Source organism: Equus caballus, chromosome 14, assembly GCF_041296265.1.
Source record: "Equus caballus isolate H_3958 breed thoroughbred chromosome 14, TB-T2T, whole genome shotgun sequence".
NCBI lineage: Eukaryota > Metazoa > Chordata > Mammalia > Perissodactyla > Equidae > Equus > Equus caballus.
In genome coordinates this window covers 58984569-59004911 of record NC_091697.1, presented here as the reverse complement: position 1 = coordinate 59004911, position 20343 = coordinate 58984569, and the positions used below count along the sequence as shown (strand labels likewise).

The 20343-nt window shown below is 57.0% G+C and overlaps 1 protein-coding gene across 4 annotated transcripts; it reads left to right on the top strand.

Annotated features, from left to right (window-relative positions):
• Positions 1 to 4195: 4195 nt before the first annotated feature.
• Positions 4196 to 20005, top strand: PDLIM4 (PDZ and LIM domain 4). 4 transcript variants are annotated; one of them, XM_070233122.1, is made up of 7 exons: positions 4196 to 4328; positions 10057 to 10208; positions 13983 to 14064; positions 18547 to 18728; positions 18937 to 19100; positions 19448 to 19565; positions 19686 to 20005. In XM_070233122.1, the coding sequence occupies exons 2-7, from the start codon at positions 10141 to 10143 to the stop codon at positions 19888 to 19890; spliced, it is 819 nt and encodes a 272-aa protein (XP_070089223.1). In that variant the 5' UTR covers positions 4196 to 4328; positions 10057 to 10140; the 3' UTR covers positions 19891 to 20005. The 4 variants fall into 4 exon arrangements, with proteins under 4 accessions (XP_070089223.1, XP_014586174.2, XP_070089225.1 ...); XM_014730688.3 differs by lacking the exon at positions 4196 to 4328 and adding an exon at positions 5094 to 5281; XM_070233123.1 differs by lacking the exon at positions 4196 to 4328 and adding an exon at positions 7418 to 7536.
• Positions 20006 to 20343: the final 338 nt, after the last annotated feature.

Sequence of the window (20343 nt, the reverse complement as noted above, 5' to 3'; positions counted from 1 at the left end):
AAGTGACAGATGAGTGGCAGTGTGTGTCTGAGGAGCCCCAGTAACTGGATCTCTGAGCTGCATCCCATGCTCGTTTCCTCTTTGTCATCCCTGCACTTTTGGTAGAGCCTTACCTGCACCCGATAGTCATGTCTGTCTCCCTTGGCTGAGAAGGAAAGGGTCCTACACCTCTGCCAGTGGCAGAGCATGGTAATATTGTCAGGCCAAGGCCAAGAGTGTCCAGGGCACAGAATGAGCACACAGTCCAGTTGCTCCCCAATCCCTCTGCTGCTCCACCTGGAGGAGCTGATTTGTAAAAGAGGGCACCTTTTCTGTGCATGGACCCCAGCACGGCTGGTTGACAGAAGTCTTCAACTGTTAGGGGAAGCTGGAAACCTGAGAACCCCTGGGTTGGGCTTCTATTTTGGAGCTACAGGTTGAATTGAGGCTTTTGGTACTAGGGGAGGCTGGGTGATCTAGGGCAGGCTGCCTACACCCTCTGGCCTGAATGAGAAGTGGGAGGGAGGGTAAGGATGGGGGTATCCTTGAAGCAGGAGCAAAATCACAGTGCCTTTGTAAGCTGCCTCTTTGAGGCCCCAGTTGCACAACATTCAATCACATGGGCCTCACCGCTACCTCAGACAGCCTGTTCTGTCACTTTCCTGCCTGGGCTGGGCTGAGCTGCCTCTGGGTCTCCCACCTGTGTCTGCTGCCTCCCTCCTTGTGTGAGATGCCTCTCCTCCCAACACCCTCCACTCCCAGGCCTCAGGGCCAGGCCTCCCTGGGCCCAGCTGGGTAAACCTGCCCCCACCCTGCTGCCTGGCAGCCCCTTTGTTGGATCCCAGAGCAGATGGGTTTTCTCTGTGGAAAGAGAGACAAAGCAGGTCTGACAGGAGTGCTGCTGGGAATTGCAGGTATGACTGAGACGTGTCTAGTCTCTGGTGCAAGGCGCAGGGCATAAAGTCACCAAGGCAGGGTCTAAACCCCAGATCAACTGCTTAGAAGCTATGTGAGCTTGGCGTGGTCACTCACCCTCCCCCAGGCTCAGTTTCCTGACAAGAATTGGTTCTGCTTTTCTGGATGCCCTGGAATCTGGCTCAGGGCCAGGAACTAGGTTCCAATTGTCAGAATCAGCTTTGTCCCTGTTTGGACCCTCAGAGACTGGCTCCTCTAGAGCCTCTAGCCTCTCAGTCCCCAAAGGAGGCGTGGCAGCGTGGGGAGTCCCCACCACACCTCTAGTCTAGTTGATCAGGTCTAGGCTAGACACACAGCAAGCATTCAATAAGTGTTTGTCGAGGGATCGAATGGCACAAAACTAGAGCTGGGAAACTCCCTTTGCCAGAGGCACGTCCTCCCCTTGTGTGCTGCTGCACCAAGCACAGCTCAAAGGCCAGCTTTGTTGCCTCCAGTCCTGTTGTCCCAGGTATGTCGGGGGCATCAACTCTCAACCCGCCTCACAGGCTACACCACTCTAGACTCTTCTTTTGGTTGTTGCCTGATCCCCATGCCCCTGGCTGTCTCCACCTGTTTCAGAGCCCCTCAAACCCTGCCTTGGCTTCCTCTAACTGTAGGGCCAAGTTCTAGCCCTGGAGAGGCCTGCACAGTCCTGCCCCTCCAGCCCTCCCGCAGATTGCTGTTCTCTCCATCCTGTAGACTCACAGGCTCCTAGCCTTGACCAGCAGGCCTCTTGGACAGTAGACCCCTGGGTGGCCAAAGGCATGGGACCTGGAGCTAGTTCAGGCAGGCCACACTGAAATGAAGTCTTCTCATGTTCTTCTTTGGCTGCCCTCTGGAGCCCTGGAGTGGTCAGTACTGTGGACTAGGCATCCCATGAAGAGGGAACACCCCATCAAGGATTCAGATCCCGTTGAAATCCAGGATATTGACTGGGGCGAGGGAGCTGGGCCTTCAAGGAGGGATGTATTGGCCCTCAGGAGCTGAGCCTGAATGGGGCAGACTCTACCCAGAAACCTGTGGCCACTGAGCCAGGGTGAGGCAGGTCAGGGTCTGAGCTCCCTGGCTAGCCCCTAGCACCTCACAGGAAGGTATCCTCAAGGACCGCTCCTTCAGCTTCACTCCACCCCCTACTCAGGGCTGAGTCCACCTCTGGGCAGTACCCTGGGTTGGCCTTGCCCTTAGCCTGAGGTTGTTCCTATCCCAGCCCTCCCCTCCCCCTCCCCCTAGGCTCAGCCCCAAGGGCATCTCCCAAGGGCATCTGCTCCTGCTGGAGCCTGCCAGCCCATTGAGGAAAAAGTACTGTGGTTTCTCCTGACCTTGGACAGACTTGGCTTTACACAGAGGGCCTGGGCATAGTGCCCTGATCAACTTGGGGCTCCCCTGAAGGACAGGGCCACTGGGTGTGGCCTCCAACGCAGCAGGAGCAGAAGTCTTCCCCCTCCTAGGCTCCCTCATGCCCTTTCTGCTTCTCTCTGGGCCGTGGCCGAAGGGCAAGCTGAAATAACAATTCCCATAACAGTGATAATGTTGTTAAAAGCAAATGTTTTCAAACATCCTCTGTGTGCCAGGATCTCTGCTGGGTGCTGGAGAAACATAAATAAATAAGATAGACATAGTCCCTGCCCCCATGGATGCCTTGACCCCAGCTCTGGGCAGGCGTAGGCCGTGGCATATGGAAAGCACTCAATACATATTTTTTGAATGAATAAAGAATGCATGAAATGAGCAATCTGGTTATACCCAGCAGCATAGATGCCTGGTGGGGTGTGCAGTGAGCAAGTGAAGGCCACTAAGGCAGAGGTGAGGCATGACCCAACTGCCACCCATCTCCACCTTGGAGAGGACTCCTAGACCCCATGGACATCTTGGTGCTCCAGCATGACAGGAATTCAGCAAGACAGCAATCCCCCAGGAACAAGGCCATTAAGAGTGAAAAGGAAATTCTGAGGGCTTTCTGGAGGAAATATTGGGGACGGGTTGGAAACAGCTTGTCTGACCTGTTGCTCAGGATGCAGGGTACTTCAGGAGTGAGCCCACAGTGTAGCCCCTAAGATGGGCTGCCCCTAGTCTCCAGGAGCACAGCCCCATCCAGGCCTGTGTCCTGTGGAAGGGCACTGTCAAAAGTGGACCTCTGATTTCCTCTCAAGTCAGCGGTGTCATCAAGGACCCACTGTGGGCATGACTGGCATGGACCCTGGAACTGCCCCAGAGACTGCACAATGAAATGGGAAAGTTATGTACCAAATTCTACAGGAGCCACTCCCTACTCCACTCCACCCTCCATCTTCAACCCTGTGAGGAAAGCCTTCAGAGACGGATTACACTGCCCAGATGCTGAAGGGTTAGGAAAGTCATACTCAGGAGGACTACTTCTGGAAGGGAGTAATATGCTCCCCCCAAATGGAAGTAAACAGGAAGGCAATGAAGGGATTTCAGTATTGGGGATGGAGAGGGGATTTTGGCAGTCCCTGGGGGTGTGTAAGTTGGAAGAAGAAAGAAATGTTGAAGGAAGAGCTTCAGGAATCCGCTAAGGGATACCTTTGGTGGGAACCTCCGCACTTTTGAGGCCCCCCTCCTCCCAGCAAAGCTCTGCACCATTTACATTCACTACGGCTCTTGGAGTCCAGATGAAGCATCTCTGAGCCTCCAGCTATGCTGTGCACCTGACTTTCAGACACTCAGCGATAGGCAACGGTTGCCCTCATTCTCTACGCCCCTCAGTGGGGTCCAAGTCCTGGGGAGCTTCTGACCTAAGGGCCTCTGAGAGACCATCCAGAGTCCACTTCTCCTGCTGGCCCTTCCACTCTGTCCATGTAGGGCCTGTCTGTGCGGGGCTGAGCAGAAAACTCCTCCATCTCATAGTATTGAGAGCCCAGTGACTGGCACTCCATGGATATGGACACCCCCCTCCCCACATACACACCACTCATGTTTCTCTGCCAGCTGAACAGACAGCGGCTCTCTGCCTCCCAGAGAGGCACCCATGTTCCACCCTGAGGGCTACTCCCCTTCCTCGGACTACCCTAGGTTTGTGCCTCTCAAGAGGCCCTCTTCCTTGGGGGTGTTAGAGACCCCATGGACACATCTCACCTCATAGCCTTAGCCCTCTGAGGGCAGGGCCCCTACCAGAACTTGGCCAACAGGGCACACAGGGCTGTCAAGAATGGCTAAATCTGGGGCCTCCTCAGGGCTGGTAGAAGCAAACAGTGATGCCCTGATGTAGCCAATCGCAAAGTGTCCAGGAGAGCCAGAGGGTGGTGGGTGGGGCCCTGGCCAAGCCACGGTACCTGCAAAGGTAGTTCAAGGATGATCCTGGAGGACAATTTTGAGAGTGGCGAGAAAACCAGGAAGGGCCCCAAGTGAAGGGCTGCCCGCAGTTCCATCCCCCTCAGGTACGTCACTCCCCTCTAGCTGGCACAGCCACCCTAGCTGCTCCTTTTCCAGGGGACCTGGGGAAACAAAGCTCCTTGCAAAGGAGGAAGGGAGGAGTCTGTGCAGACAGGGAGAAGGCCTGGGAGGAGAGGGCAGCCGGAGAGCGCCTGAGTGTCCTGAAGAAGCAGTGACACCTGGAAGGACAAGACAAGGCACCTTGCTTCTAGATTCAAGTCAGTGGTCACCTCTTCCAGACAGCTTTCCTGGCCTCCCAGAACAAGGCTGGGTATCTTTCTGTTCCTATTCCCATACTTGGTGCTGCCTGCTGTCATTCTGGGTCTGTGTCCCTGGCCCAGGCCTGCTCAGGCCCAGGGCACCCCATCAGTTCTCGCTGTTCACACGACTCCCCGAACCAAGGGGTGGGGCCGCAGGTTTGCCGCCAGGACCTTGAGGAGGTTTCTGAGCAAGGCGCGGCCCCATCCCCCATCTGGACCGCCCCCCCCCCCCTCCCCCGGGCTGGGGCGCCGCCTCGTAGAAGCGACTTCAAAGCGCCTGTGCCAGAGTTTCCGCAGAGCAGAGGCCGGGCAGGATCCGGGCCGTCGGGGCCATCCCAGGCCGGGGGTCTCCGAGAACCCGGTGGGGGTGCCAGGCTGCAGGCGGCGGGGGGCTGAGGGGCGGGTCCTCAGAGCCCCCCGAAGTGGGAGGGTCGGGCCGGCCGCGGGGCCAATCCGGGAGCGCGGGGCGCGGGGGCGGGGGCCGGGCGGAGGGGGGTACGGGGGCGGGCGGCCGGGGGCGGGGCGCGGCGTCCAGGCGGCGGCGGCGGCGACGGCGGCGGCTCCTCAGTGTCCGGCTCAGGCTCCGGCTGCGGCTCCGGCCCGCGATGCCCCACTCCGTGACCCTGCGTGGCCCTTCGCCCTGGGGCTTCCGCCTGGTGGGTGGCCGGGACTTCAGCGCACCCCTCACCATCTCGCGGGTGAGTCCGGCGGCCACGGGGCGGTGGGGAGGTCCTGGATCTGAGACCCAGTCCTCCCGGTCCACCCGGGACCGGGATCCCCGACGTCTCTGAGGTTCAGAGGCCAAGGGTTGGCTTAGGTGACCCACAGGCTGTAGAGGAGGCTTCCAGGCAGGGGAGCGCCGCCCCAGCTCCCTCTCCTCCCTCCCCCTGGGCCTGCCTCCCCTATCTCTTAGAGGATCCCCCAAGAATTCACACACCAGTCTCCCTGCTGGCCTTATTTTGGGGGAGGTCACTGCAGGCCAGAGAAAGACTGCAGTCATGGGCCAGGGGTCTGGACAGATCTACAGAAGCCCAGAAACACCGCTTAGACTGAACCTGTCTGAAGATTTGGGGCAAAATGACTGAGAGCCCCTTCCCCTATCAAGGGTCCCTGCCAGCAGGGCTGAGTGTTCCCAGGGATCAGGTCTGGGGTGTTCTCTGAATCTGAAAAAGAGATCCATACACTTCCCCACTGTAGTTTTGGTCAGTCTCTCATCCATGACCTCAGTCGTCCTAAGGGGAAGTGACTAGGAGGAGTTTTTGGCTTCTAGGGCGAGAGAAGACTTGACTGTGAGGTGGGAGACCCATCCCCACAAGACAACACAAGGCCAGGGGCCAGGATAGCCTAGACCCAGTTTCTCAAGGTTCCAGCACCATACGCTACCCCAGGCTAGGACAGAGGAGGAAGAGGAGGGGGCATAACCCTGGGCCGTGGCTAATGTGAGCGGGACGGGAGCAGAGGAGAGGACTCAGGCCCTGTCAGAGGGGGTATCCAGTCTGGGGGAGACAGGATCCTGGCCAAGCCTTGGGATCCAGAAGAGGAGACTCAGACTCTGCCCCTGGGTGTCCCAGCCTAGGGGACAGAAGAGGAGAGAATCCAGGCCCTGCCATTGGGGGCTCCCAGTTTGGAGGGAAGAGAGGAGGGGTCCTTGGGCCATCTAAGGGCCATCCCTTGCCCCCACACAGACTGCTCTGGTCTTGTGTCAGGGGAACTGAGAACCCCCTTCCCCCACCCTACCATCACCTCTCACCATAGGGGCTGGACCAAGCTGGCTGGGCTTTCAGAGACTTCTTTCCAGTTTTGGGGAGGGGGGTGGGCACCCAGTGGAGCGTGGAATCATGGAATCCTGTTTCTGGGGGCCAGGGTGATAGGCAGGCCCAGCTGTCTTGGGAAGCTTCCCACATCTGCCCTCGTCTCCCAGCCACCAGGTCCCTGGAGCTGAGTGAGGTGGGCCTTCAACACATCCGGCAGCCTTTCATCTCCCACTTCCCTGAGGGAGTCTTGCTGGGTGTGTGTGTGTGAGCATCTGTTTCTGCCTCTGTGTGTCATGCTGTGTGTCCACCCCGGCGGGCTGGTGGGGGTGCTAGGCCAGCCGGCGGGCCAGGCACCCTGGGTGTGAGGCCGCTGACAGGCTCAGTGGCGGCGGCTGGGCTGACGGCCGCAGGCGGCAGGGAGCAGAGACATCTGTTGCCCACGCGGCTGCCTGTACGCGGAGGAAAGGCCTCTACACGTCACAGCGGCAGCAGCAGCAGCCTTGTTTGGAACTGATCGCGACGCAGGCCCCTGGCAGGCAGGCAGGCTGGGAGAGAGTTTGCCAAGAAGAAGCCCCCTTGTCTCCCAAAGTCACACGGCAGCAGCTTAGGCCAGAGGAGCCAGGATGGCTGAGCCAGGGTTTGGGTGGGATCTGGGGAGATTTATGGGACTAGGGAGACACAGGCCACAGCTTGCCCAGCAGGTGCCTCAAGGGTAGGTCTACACTTACTGATAATATGTGGGAGTGTCCTCATCAAGGGGGCTCAAGACCAGCCCCTCCCCTTCTAGGGCCTCCCCTACCCACTGGGGACAGCCCCACTGAGACAGGGAGGAGGCTGACTGCCTGGCAGAGGGGGGCCTTGCAACTTTGGCCCCTGAAGCTCAGGGAGCCCCCCAAAAACATTGTCTAGGGCTCCTTCCACACAAACAATTGTGATTGCTGGCCTTGGCTGAGCATGTGTAGCGTTCCAGGCCCCACCCTAATGGGTGTTGGTACCTGCTCCCCAGCAACTGGTGCCTGGAATAAGCACCACCTCCAGTGGGGGCTTTTTTCCCTGATTGTCTCAGGTAGTCCTCAGAAGTAAGTAAGTAACAGCCCTTAGTAAGAAGTAAGTAAGTAAGTAAGTAACAGCCCTTAGAAGTAAGAACTCCCTCTGGCCTCACTCTATAGGTGAAGACACTGAGGATCAGAAAGGCTAAGGTAATGTATCCAGAGAAGCAGAATGGGGACAGGAATCCAGGCCTGTCTGGAGCTTGCTGTGACTGTACAGGATGATATGGCACCCGACTCTGTGGCTCCTAGTCCACCACAGTGTCTAGGCCGGGCGGTGTGGAGCAGGGGCTGGGAATGTAGTTGCTACAGGTAAGGGGGCTGGTTTATGCCCCAGCCTCCTAGCTGACCTCACTATTTCCCTCTCCCTTCCTTCTGTCTGTTTATCCTGCACTCAGCAGCCAGAGGGATTGGCCTGAATTCAACTCTGTCCTGTGACTTCTCTGCTTAGAATCCTTTATGGTTCCCAACCACCCAGGAGAAATGCCAGCTTCTCACCTGGGCCTACCAGGGCTGCAGGTCTGGTCCCTGCTTCTTCTCTGACTTCATCTTTTGCACTCTCTCCTCGCTAATAATGCTTCAGCCCCAGGAGCCTGCTTTTACTCTCTCTCCCAAATGAGCCATTGTACATGCTGATCCTTCTACGTGGGACACTCTCTCTCCCCTCGCTCCCTTTTGGCAGGAAAGCACACAGTGGTTAAGAGCATAGTACTTGGAACCAGTTATCTTAGATGGAAATCCTAACTCTGCCCTTTGTCAATCGAGTGTCCTTCTGCACTTCTCTGGACCTCGGTTTCCCCCTCTAGGAAATGGGCTTGCCTTGAGGATTAATGAGATAATACATGTAAAAACGGTTGGGAGAGTCACGGTTTCCTGGCCTCATGCCTTCTCTGACCAGAACTCCCGGAGCCAGCAGAGCTGGCAGAGTCCCAGCCACCCCTGCTTTCGAGAACTTCCTCCACCCACCGGGGCCTGAATGCACCCCTTGTGCTGGCTGAGTCATCCTGCAGCTAGCCACTCTCCTGAGGAAGATTTTTCTCCAATTTGGGGACTGGGGCAAGATACCCCTTCCCCCAAGCCTTTTTTTCTTCATTTGTAAATAGGGATGAGAACAACCTCTGTCTCATGGGGTGGTTGAGAGGTCGCCGTGAGCTAGTTATGGGTAAAGTGCTGAGCCAAGGCAGTGTCACAGAGCAGGTTTCCATGAAGGAGAGGGTGCCTGCAGCAGGGCCTTGAGGGGAGGGTGGGATGGTGCTAAGTGGGTGCCTCTCCCAGGAGGGCAGGCAGGTGCCCAGGCCCCATGAGTGAATGTTAGTGGTGGGCTGGTTGGCTGAGGGTGTCATGCTCCAGAAGAACATTCCTTGGGGCAGCCTATTTTAGGACAGGTCAACTCGGGCAGTACCCACACCAGGACTGAAGCCAAGGAGCTGCCAGCACCTTAGCTTTCTCCACTCACTACAGAGAACTGGCTAAGTTGAGCCTGGCCGGGCTTCCAGGAGCCCCCACACCCACCAATAGGAACAAGATCACTGGCAGTTCTTGAGCTGGGTACTGCTGGAGAGGATGAGTAAGAATGAGGGTGCCTAAAGTCTATTTCCAAAGGCTGTGCTGGGACTGGGGAGGGGGTGAAGGGTGCACTGTTGCCTGAATTCCCCTGGGCTGCTTACTCAGGTCTCCCTGTGAGCCTATCCCCAACGTCATGCATGGGACCCTCATTGGGGGACCAGCATTGTAAGAGGCTCCAGATTTGGACATTGGTTGACCCTCTGGGGACAATAGTGGCCGTGTGGTGGCCTGAGTGAGTGCCTGTCCTGCAGAGGAAATACAAGTGAAATTGTGACCCAAGTGTGCAGGCTGGCAGCCGGAAGTAGGTGGCCTTGGACTTGCCTGGGGAGATGCAGACCTAGAATGTTAGGGGAGCAAAGCAGTAAAGAGGATGCACCGGGTGCTGTGAGAGTCCAGAGGAGAGACTCCTAGGGGAAATGGCCTCTCTGCTGAGGCCTGAAGCATGAGGAGGAATAAGCTGGTAATTAGGGTTTGGGGTGAAAGGAAAGAATGTTCCAGGTAGGGGGAACAGCATATGCAGAAGCATGGAGGTGAGAGATTATCTGGTGTCTGTGAGTACCCCCTGGACAGTCATATGGTCTGGATAGAGTGTGGGTGGGTGGAGGTGAATGTGAGGGGTGGGGTTGAGGGGAAACAGGTAGAGAGACCAGGTCACTAAGGGTTTGAAGGCCTTGTCAGGTCAAGACTGCTGTGCAGTCTGGCTGCATGGGGCAATATCAGCAATGTCTATGTAGGGTATTTGTGACATGTCCATGCTTTGTATGTATCTGGAACATATATGTCCCTGTGTGTCCCTTCCATGTCCTTGGGCACATATGTAGGCTGCAAGAGTGACATCCCACTTGTCCCAGCCCAGATGAACCCCCTCTCATATGCCCTCGCATCCCACCAGGCCTCCAGGTACTAGAGTCGGTGGTGTGTAGAGCTGAGGCTGCAACAAGGACACATGGGGACTCAGCCAGTCTCTTGGCTTGCCTACGAACAGGTCACATTGACAGCAGGGCCACACTGGCCAGGTTCTGAGGTTGGAGGGGGTCTAGAGCAAAGCCTGCAGCAGGGCCACACAATGACCAATGCCCAGCCATCTGGCTTGTTCACTCACAGGTCCATGCTGGCAGCAAGGCCGCACTGGCTGCCCTATGCCCTGGAGACCTGATCCAGGCCATCAATGGCGAGAGCACAGAGCTCATGACACACCTGGAGGCGCAGAACCGCATCAAGGGCTGCCACGACCACCTCACGCTCTCCGTGAGCAGGTACGCATAGAGTAGGCTGGGCCAAAACAATGAGGGGGAATGAAGGGGAGGATAAGTTATGGGTAGCCAGCATCTTGGGTAAGCTGGGCCTCGCACAACCTCTCTGCCTGGCATCCCAGTCCTAAGGAGTAGTGGTTTCATGGGGCTTGGCAGGCACTGTTTGGAGATGGGCTTAAGAAGGGAACAAGCCCTCTTCTAACTCAGGTCTGGAAGTGTGTGGGGTGATTTATGGCAGGGGGTAGGCAGCCCCAAATCAGGGCTGAAATAAGACCTTGGGTAGCATCTGGGGAGTGACTTCAGTCCTTTCCCCACCCATGATGACCAGCTTGATGACCATTTCAAAGAAGTTACTTGTCCAACACCTCTTTTAACCCTCATACCAACTTGATAAGGTAAAACTTAATATAGTCCCCACTTTACAGATGAGAAAACTGAGGCTCAGAAAGGTTAGAAGGTGCTTAAAGTCACACAGTTAGGGAGTGGGAAGCAAAATTTGACCTCAGGTCACTCCCGAAGACTCCACTCCTTCTTCTTGGCTGCTGACCACTCCTGCCAGCCCCACAGCTTCCCTGCCTCAGCTGTCCCTACCATGGCCCATGCCTCTGCCCTGGTTAAATCTGGATGCTATGAACTGTGTAATGCTATACAGCCCATCCTGATAGGGAGGATTGGGGGTCACCAAGCCACATCTGTGCTCTATACATGGTCAAGGATAGAAGTCTACCTGGGGCATCCCCGGCCTTGCTCAGGCCCTGGGTCATTGTTCAGCTCTGATGGCAGTTGGCCAGGTCCTGGCTGAGTGGGATCTCCCTGCGCTCTGTGTTGTCTTGATCCAGTGAAGTCAGACATAACTGTTCAGCTCTGCTACATTCACTGCTAACAGGGACTTTCCATGACCCGCTGTGGATGTGTGTGGGCGAAGCTTCCTCAAACCACAATACAGCTAACCATGCCTTAAAGCTAGCAGGGCAGGGGGTGATCCAATGGCTCAGAGCCATTAGATGAGGTGGGAAGGCTTCTGGAGTAGCCCCAGTTTGTGTCTGTTCCAGGTCTGGGTCCAGGTTGGGGTCAGAACTCCTGACTGTGCTCTCGGCACTGAGTGAGCCCAGCTGCAAGTCCAGGGCTTTATACACTCCACCTGGCCCACAATGAGGAGGCCCTGGCCTGGGAGTTCAGTAGAGTTGGTCCTCATCCAGACTCTGTGGGAGCTTAGAAACACCAGATGACCTCTGTGAGCCTGGGTTTCCTTCTCCATGAAGCAGGATCACACTCATCACCCTCTCCCAGACTGAGGTACAGTCTGGCTGGGGGAAACGTCAGCACTGCTCTGCCCATGAGTGGCCTCTGAGGCTACCCTGCTTGGCTGGGTTCCTAGACCCTGACTCACATCTGGCATTGACTCTGCAAGGCTTAACAAGGGAAGCCCTGGTAGTAGTGGGGCAGGGGGCAGGGGAAACTCACAAGGAGCCTGAATCAGGAGGTTCCCAGAGGGAATGATGTCAGGGGAGGGTGGCGGGGTGGGGGCAGGGCAGAGGGCCCCCTTCCTTCCTTCCTTCCTTCCTTCCCTAGTCATTTGTTCCAAGCCAGGCATGGATGGAGCCAGGGGTCCACTGACCTGTTCCACTGTGGGTGTTTCAGCCCCTAAATGCTGCCTGGCCAAGGAGCATATTCTGTACTATCACTGATCTGGGTTCCAGTACCAGCTCTGCACTTGAGAACTGTGTTGTCCTCTGGCAAGTGATTTAATCTCAGAGCCCTTAGCTTCCTCAGCTCTGAGATGGGGATTGTCTTGTGATCTGGGGATTGAGTGATGCTGACGTACCAGGTCTGCTCAGTCAGGGTGAAAACTGGGGGTCCTGTCTTCCAGCCCCCATCCCTTCTCACACATGCAGATTCTGGGGGATGAGGACATGGGGACCACCTTGACCCTCTAGGCCAGCATCTCTCCTCCTGGGTACCTTCTCACCTGCAAGGCCTCTGACCCTGCTCTTTATCCTGCCTGCTATACCAGGACCTATACCTGGGCCCCAAAGACCCTCCAACATGGGCTCTGTGGAGGATCAGCCTTATGAGCTGGCTGGAGGGAGCTACTCTGTCCCCACACCCCCAGAGCTCCATCCAGACCAGCTTCCCTACCTGCCTTATTGTGTCCAGAGGGCTCTAATCTCCACAGACTTCTCCAGAGGATGAAAAGTGAAGTAAAGGCCCAGCTTCCCTGCTATGCTTATTTTGTCTGGAACTCAAAGCCTGGTATCCAGCAATCGCAGCTAACCTACATTTTCTGGGCATTTTCTGTAGGTCCAGGACCTTCCTGGCATCAGCTCCAACCCTGGGGCCTCTGTTGCCATTATGTGTGGTACAAGATGCATTTGCACAGCCCACTCATCGATTGTCATTTTGCGTAAAGATAGCAGATGGAGCCACCTGCCCAGTTTGAAGTGGAGGCCTGGGGATGGAGGTTGACCCATGAATAAGCCGTTCATTCTGATCTGATGTCTTGGGCCACCCTCATGGCTCTGGGTACTTTGTGCCTTCTGACCTTCACATCTCAGGCTTGTACTTCTCTTCTGGGCAGAACTTCAGGGAAGTACAAGGCCAAATGGCCACGCAAGATGTCCTAGCTTAGCCCAGCAGACTTCAGAGTCAGTGGAGGCCTGTTAGAGCTGTGAGTTAAGGCAGTCACTTGGGGACCTGGCTGAGGGGGCTGGATCCAGATGCCAGTAGGGGTGGTGGTGTCCTGGGGCAGCAGAGCCTTGGTGTCACAGGCCTCTGAAGGCTGTGGAGGAGAGGAGGTGGCCTACAGGGGGCCAAGGAGTGGGCGAAGGTGAGGAAGTACAGAGTGAGTGTAAACTACAGGTTTAGACAGATTGTTAAAACCCTCCACTGAGTAAGAGAGAGAGGCAGGGCTGAGCTGCTGGCCCAGTAGTGAGACTTCAAGAAGCCCTAGGAGGGCTTTTGGGGTGAAGTGGGGATGTTATTCCCCTTTGGCCTAACCAGCCTCACTACACACCCGCCTCCCAGCCTAGGGTCCAGCACCCTCTTGGCCTGCCTTCTCACAGGGCTACTGACTGGCAGGACTGGGCCCCAGGTCTGTAGCCTCTCGGCCACGCCTGCCCCGCTTATGGCAGGTTTATGATGTTTTTCTCCCTCCTGAGTGGTGTTTGGCTTTTGGTTTCTATGGCGAAGCAGGAATTTCCTAATGGCCTGTTTCCCATCTGGGCTGGGCAGACACTGGTGATGACTCTGCCGGCAGCAGCAGGCGGGGAGGCGCACCCTTTAGAGCCTCGATTCCACTTCCCCAAGAGCCCATGGATGCCTGACCCCCAGACCCAGCCAGAGGCTGTGGATAGAAGAGAGCTGAGTGGATGGGCTCCCAGCTGATCAGTGTGTGAGGCCTGGCTCACCCTGCTGTGACCTGGCCCTCTTTTTGCTGAGCTACCATAGGCCACAGAGAGGGTGGAAGAGTGAGGAAGCTGCAGGGCTTCTGCTGCATCCTCTCTAGGAACCAGACCAGAGAGGGGTGGAAGAGCTGGTCGGGGAGGGACACATAGCCCCGCCCCAGGCTAGTGGCAGATCTAGAGTTGTGTTTCCTTGCCACAGTGGCCACCATTCTGATGCAAGGGAAACTACTGTGGTGGTATCCTTCTTGGTGCAGGGTGCCAGGCCTGGTCCTGGGTGACTCTGGGCCCAGAGCCCAGCCCCTCTAGGTCCTGGTTCCCAGGCATGGTGGGCATAATAAGTAGACCTATCTGACCATCCTAATTCTTGCCACAGGCCTGAAGGCAGGAACTGGCCCAGTACCCCAGAGGACAGCAGGGCTCAGGCACACAGGATCCACATTGACCCTGAGGCCCAGGTATGTACAGACACTGCCTGGCCTGGGCAGGGGGGAGCCCAGGGTAGAGGGTCCAGGCCTCGTCCACAGGTTTAACTGCACTAGATATCCTCACCATGGCTCTCAGATGCCCAGGCCAGAGACTGAAGCATGCCCGTGCCCCATCCCATGCTTCTCAAGTGATGGGCACCTGCTGGGGGCTCTGTACTCCAGGCAATCCTATATTCTGGGACAGAGGTGCCTGTAGTGGGTAAGGACTGGGCCAGGCCTTGGCTCAGAGCTACCACCTGCCCAACTGAGTTCACTCTGGTGCCCAGTGATACCGGACCAGGAGGAAGTCACCAGGCTTGGGGGTAGAGTAGGGGGCAACCTGAGGCTGTGGAGTGACCTCAGGCTATGGGGCACTCTCATCCTAGCCTTGGGCACCCACCTGGCAGAAGCCAACCTCAGGCCACAGGGCTCACCTTAGAATATAAGGCACTTCCTTGCCCTATCCAAGGCTGAAGTTTTCTCCTGGCCATCCTGTGATTGCACCTAGCAGACCTCAGGCTGCAGACTTGTCTGCTTAGTCACCTTTCCCTATATGACAGGAGTCACAGTTATGGTACTAGCTTCAAGGAGAGCAATGGGGGCCAGGCTGCTTTAGGGGTTCATTTTGCCGTAGGCTTGAGCAGTAGTCAAGTGGGCAGACTGAGATATCCAGAGGGCAGCTTGGCATCTCTGAGTCACAGGGACTGGGCAAGGTGGAGACTGGACTAGTCTGTGATGGATCCAGAATCATGGGACCCAACATGTGGGGCTATGGCCTCCTGGGCCTGCTTGTGTCCACTCTCACCATGGAGCCTTCGCTGTACCAGAGAAAAGGATCTGCTATGGCCTCTCCCTCACCATCTTCCCAGTCAGCATCTTGCTCTGACATTTGTTCCCTACTTAGCCTTTGCTGGCATCCTTGAGGCCAGATGATTACCATATGCTAGGGAGTGCCTGTTCTGGAAGGGGAAAGGGACTTAGCAGTTCTGGAATGGTGGAAGCCAGGGGCCCAGGGAGTCCAGAGTAGCCATATGACCCAAGCAAGAGGTCAGAGAGGGCTTCCTGGAGGAGGGGGTATCGAAGGCAAGACCTGAAGGCCTATGAAGAATAAGGCAGGCAAAGGGGCGTGGAGAGAGGAAGTGTGCTGGGAAGCACATACAAAGGCCCAGAGGTGAGATTGTACACCATAGGTTCAGAGAAAAGTCCCAGCGGGTGGGACGGCAGAGGTGAGGGATGAGGTCATGGGGCAGGGCCACAAAGAGGCTCTTGATTTCCTTTCTCTAGGACCTCAGCTGTTCTTGCAGAGATTCATAGCCACACCTGTGTCTCAGAAGCTTGCTCTGGTAGTCCCATGGACCCAAGGCCCATGGTAGGGGGGAGGTGGCATCGACAAATCGGCCAGACTTGACATGGGCCAGGCAGAAGGGAGCAGTATAGTGCAGGCCCCCAGCTCACATGTGAGGGCCAGCTTTCATGTGTGAGTGCCAGGATAGATAGGACAAGGGGGCCTGAGCTTTGGAATTCAAAGCTCAGCTCTGTTCAGTCCTCCAGGAGAGGCTCAAGGCCAGTAGGCCTGGGGGGCTCGGGCTGGAAAGCAACTCCCCATGCCACCACACTTTCCCTCACTGACCTCCTCAAGGACCAGGCTGCCAGTGGCTCAGGCTGGAGGCAGAGGGATTTTCCACAAGAACAGGGCAGCCCTCAGCTGCTGCCCTCCTTTTGTACTTAAAAGGTCATGAGCTCCATGGGTGGTGACAGAAACACCCCCACCCAGCCCCTGCAGGGCTGTGTCCTCAGTAACACAGACACTGGGCCCATTGTCCCCATACTGTTCCCCCACTCTGCCTACAGTGGGTAGGGGGTGGGCCCAGCTGGAGCCATCAGAGGAGGAGAAAACCACAGCTGGCCTTAAAACTAACACAAGGTACTCTGGCATGCACCCCAAGTGGGATGGGACAGGGCCAACTAGGGCTTCAGGCCCACCTTCCATTTAGGGTCATAGGAGACCCTCCTTCTCAGGCTTCGTATGGGAACACAGAAGGCACTTGGCCCAGCCCAGGATAGAGGAAGGATGGTGGTAAGGAAAGATTTCCTGGAGAGGGTGGCATTTAGGCTGAGAACCAGCTGATGGGTTAAGGCAAGCCAGGTGAAGCAGGCAGCCCTCGCACACCCAGCCTGTCCTCTCCAGACCAGCAGAGAGCTGGAGCTGGGCCTCTGGGAGGTGCCACCTGCTCATCTGGACTCAGCGCCCACCTCCATCCAAGTTGAGTGTCCCAGATTCTGACCACCTCCTGTGGAAGCTGATGAGCAAGCAGGCAGTTACCCCCATTCTGCTGACTAACCCACTGAGGCTTCAACAACCAAATCAGCAGCCAGTGGGTAGTCAGAGAGAGAGGGAGCACATGGTACCAGGTGGACCACCCTACAGAGAGGGGGAATCCAGGAACAAGGGCTCAGGAATGCCCATGACAGCCCTTCATCCAACAAGCATTTGTTGTGTGCCAGGCACTATGCTAAGTGCTTTGTATACAACTGTCTCATTTTATCCCCACAAGGAACTTATGATATAGACACCATCAAATTCTCCATTTCACAGATGAAGAAACTGAGGTTCAGAGGGGTGAAGTGACTTGCTAAGTTAGTGAGTGATAGAGCTGGGACTCAAACCAAGACTGAGGTCACCATGTGTGTCCTAACCACTGAGTTCAAAGCTAGAGAGGTGGCTGCATGGGTGGCCGTGGGAGGGGCAGTGGCTCTGATGACCCTGCAATAGAGTCCCACACCCTGCTGGGTGGGGGTGAGTGAGAGCTTCTTTCCTCCAGGTGCCTCCAACTCCCACTTCCTGTTGCAGCCTCCTCTGTACCAGGCCCAGCCCTGCCCCCACAGCCCATGGCCCATCTGGTCCCCATTAGAGGCCAGGCCAGCCTTGCCTGCCTGCCCTGCAGACACATGTGCAAGAGTGCTCAGGTTTTTTAGGGGCTTTTGTTGAACCCAGTGGGATGAGGTTTTCCTGCTGCTGTTGCCTCGTTGATGGGGGCCCAGCTGGGCAGTGAGAAAGCCTCTCCTTTGTCTGTTGGGGGAGGGATAGTGGGGTGCCTCCCTGACTCAGCTGCGGTCCACCCATTCCCCAAGCTCCTACCCACCTCAGAGCCTGCAGAAAGCAAGGGCAGTCGGGGCAAAGCCCTGCAGGCTCGACTGTGCCCCAGTGCCGGAGGCTGCCTGAGTCCAAGCCAGGCTCTTTCCTTCTAGGGTATGCATCCTTTCCTCCCCACCTGCAGAACAGTCCATACTGTAGAGCAGAGGGGAAATTTGTATGTCACCTCCCAGGCTGAGGCTGAGACACACCTTCATGGCCTGGACTCTTGGGCCCCACCATAATGTCAGGCTGCTCTGGCCACCAACCTCATCCCAGGCATGGAGGCCACCATGGTCATCCCCAGCGTGACCAGCACTGGCTCTGAGTATATGTGATTGTGTATGTGTAATTAGGTATATGTAGGTGGACTGGCTGGTGTGTATGTTGTCTTCGTGCATGTGTATGTCTGTAAACACATTTGTGATAGTGCGCCTGCCTATGTTCACATTGCTGTGGGCATGCCTGTATGTGCCTGCAAGCTGGGGACAGCACAGCCGTGGACTCTGCAGCAACAAAGCTCCCCAGTTCCCATTCAGACCCACACCCACAGAGATACTACCTTCTCATAGGCCAGTGAAATATGTTCAGGGAACTTCTCCAAACGTTACAGCCATGGGCATCAGGCTGGCCATGGAGTAAATAGAGGTGGGAAGCCTTGAGCCCTGGCCCAGCCTCTGCCCCTCATCTGCTATGCCTACAGAAGGTTACCCATTTTAGCCTGGGAAGCAGGAAATGGGGGGAAGATTCAGGCCTGGAGGTGGGTGACCTCATAAGGCACCTGGAACCTCAACCTGCCCTCACCAAAGGGCCTTGGGCACACAGTGATTGATGACCCTTCCTGGCTGCACGACAAGAGTTCCTTTTTGTGTTCTAGCCATGGGCCCATCCAGTACCAAAGTACAGTTCTGGCAGATAGGAAGGTTTGGTACCAGGACCACTTCTGCAAGGAGGCCACACACTTTTCTCCAGCTACTCTGGCCTTAAAAGGCTTCTTGGGATGGTTCTGCCACAACACCATCCCTCATGGGCACTGGTGGTCAGAACCACCATAGCACTCATGAGCCAAGGTTGAGTCCCAGGCACTCAGGTTTTTGTGTCTGACTTTTCCACAGGCATTTCTCATTTCTGCAGGGGCTGAATCAGGCCTGAGGCTCAGCCTTTCCCCCATAGACCCCCTTCCCTGGCTGGGCACCATAGCCCAGAGATGCCAGAGCAGGGGAAACCAGCCAACATCCAAGAAGGTCTGGCATAGTAGGGTAGGGGTGGGGTGTACAAGGAATGGCCAGAGGCCCTACCTCAGGGGGTCTCTCAGTGCCTCAGGCGCCTCTCTCTTGTAGGATGGCAGTCCAGTGACTAGCAGGCGGCCCTCAGCCACCGGGATTGGGCCAGAAGATGGCAAGCCAGGCCTGGGATCTCCTTATGGGCAGCCACCTCGCCTCCCAGTTCCTCACAATGGCAGCAGCAGTGAGGCTGCCATACTGGCCCAGATGAGCACCCTGCAAGTGTCTCCACCCCTCAGGTAGTACAGAGACACCTCTGAAGCCACTCAGATTCCATCCTCATCCCTGATGCCTCAAATCTCACCAGGTCCCATCCTGACCCCTGACACTTGATCCTTGGGTCTCAGCTGGTTGCATTCTAACTCATGAAACCTCACTAGACCCCTGAGCTGGCAGAGCGAAGGCTAGTACTGCAACCCTGTCCCTTCTTGCGTCTCTTTCGCCCAGCACTGACCCAGCCAGAGGCCTGTCGCGGAGCCGCGACTGCGGAGTCGACCTGGGCTCAGAGGTGTACAGGATGCTACGGGAGCCGGCTGAGCCTACGGCTGCGGAGCCCAAGCAGTCAGGCTCCTTCCGCTACTTGCAGGGCATGCTAGAGGCCGGCGAGGGCGGTAAGCCTCCCGCCACCTTACCCCGCCTGCCTTCCCATTCCCTGAGGTGCCGGGAAGCCCGCCATACCCCACCCCCCGCGCCCCTTCTCCCAGTCTGGTCCTTGCAACCCCACGGCCCGCTCCTCCCCTGTCTCCTCCGCGCGGTCCAGACCCCTTGCTGCGCCTGCTGGTTCTGATTCCCACTCCGCTCCATCGCGGTCCCTTGCCCCTGGTCCTCCAACTCCCCTCCCCAGTCTCTGTGCCAGTGGCCCCGGAAGCAGGGCCCAGCCCCACGTCCCACAGAAGTGCAGTTTTTCCCTCTTCTGACCTCCTCACCCGGCTCATGCCACCCGCGCTGCGGCTTTCAGGGGAGCGGCCCGGGCCTGGCGGCCCCCGGAACCTCAAGCCCACGACCAGCAAGCTGGGCGCTCCACTGAGTGGCCTCCAGGGGCTGCCCGAGTGCACGCGCTGCGGCCACGGCATCGTGTGAGTACCCTCCCCTGCCTTCCCGCCCGGACCTCTCCCCTTATCCCCGAGGCCCTGGATGGGGGCGCATTCCGAATCTGTCAGTCTCCCGACGCTGTCCTCTCCCGATCTCCCCATCAGGGGCACCATCGTCAAGGCGCGGGACAAGCTCTACCACCCCGAGTGCTTCATGTGCAGCGACTGCGGCCTCAACCTGAAGCAGCGCGGTTACTTCTTTCTGGACGAGCGGCTCTACTGCGAGAGCCATGCCAAGGCGCGCGTCAAGCCGCCCGAGGGCTACGATGTGGTGGCAGTGTACCCCAATGCCAAGGTGGAACTCGTCTGAGCCGTCCCTGGAACCTCCAGTCCTCTCCTCTGCTTCTTTTAATGTCCCCGCGTGGCCCGTGTAAATATGAGTTTGCCTCCTGCCTCTCTAATAAACTCCCTGTGCTCTGCCTCGACCTTGTCAGTGCCCTGGCTTGCCTGTCTCCAGCGCAGTCCATGGCTCCCGAGGGCTACATCTGTTCAGGTGCCAAGCATGTCTTAGGCACTGTGTGCACTGGTGAGCAAGACAGGTGCTGTGCTGTCCTTAAGGAGGCCACAGCTGGGGTGAATGGCAGACGAATCACAAGGGGCAGTTCTACTAATGGGAAGGCGAGGTCTGGGGTGGTATAAGGTGACGACAGGCCAATGGATCTGACCTAGGTAGAGTCAGGGAAGGTGTCAGCTGAGAACTTAAGGGATGAGGAGGGAAGAGCTCTACAAGGTGAGGAGCTGTGTGTGCAAAGGTATGGCAAAG

What these genes read in the sequence shown, in the direction of transcription:
- PDLIM4 (XM_014730688.3), top strand. Translation starts at nt 5,189, where the DNA reads ATGCCCCACTCCGTGACCCTGCGTGGCCCTTCGCCCTGGGGCTTCCGC. An exon ending in CAAGTGTCTCCACCCCTCAG is followed by an intron (nt 18,729 to 18,936) that starts GTAGTACAGAGA and finishes TCTTTCGCCCAG; the next exon opens with CACTGACCCAGCCAGAGGCC. An exon ending in GCTAGAGGCCGGCGAGGGCG is followed by an intron (nt 19,101 to 19,447) that starts GTAAGCCTCCCG and finishes TGCGGCTTTCAG; the next exon opens with GGGAGCGGCCCGGGCCTGGC.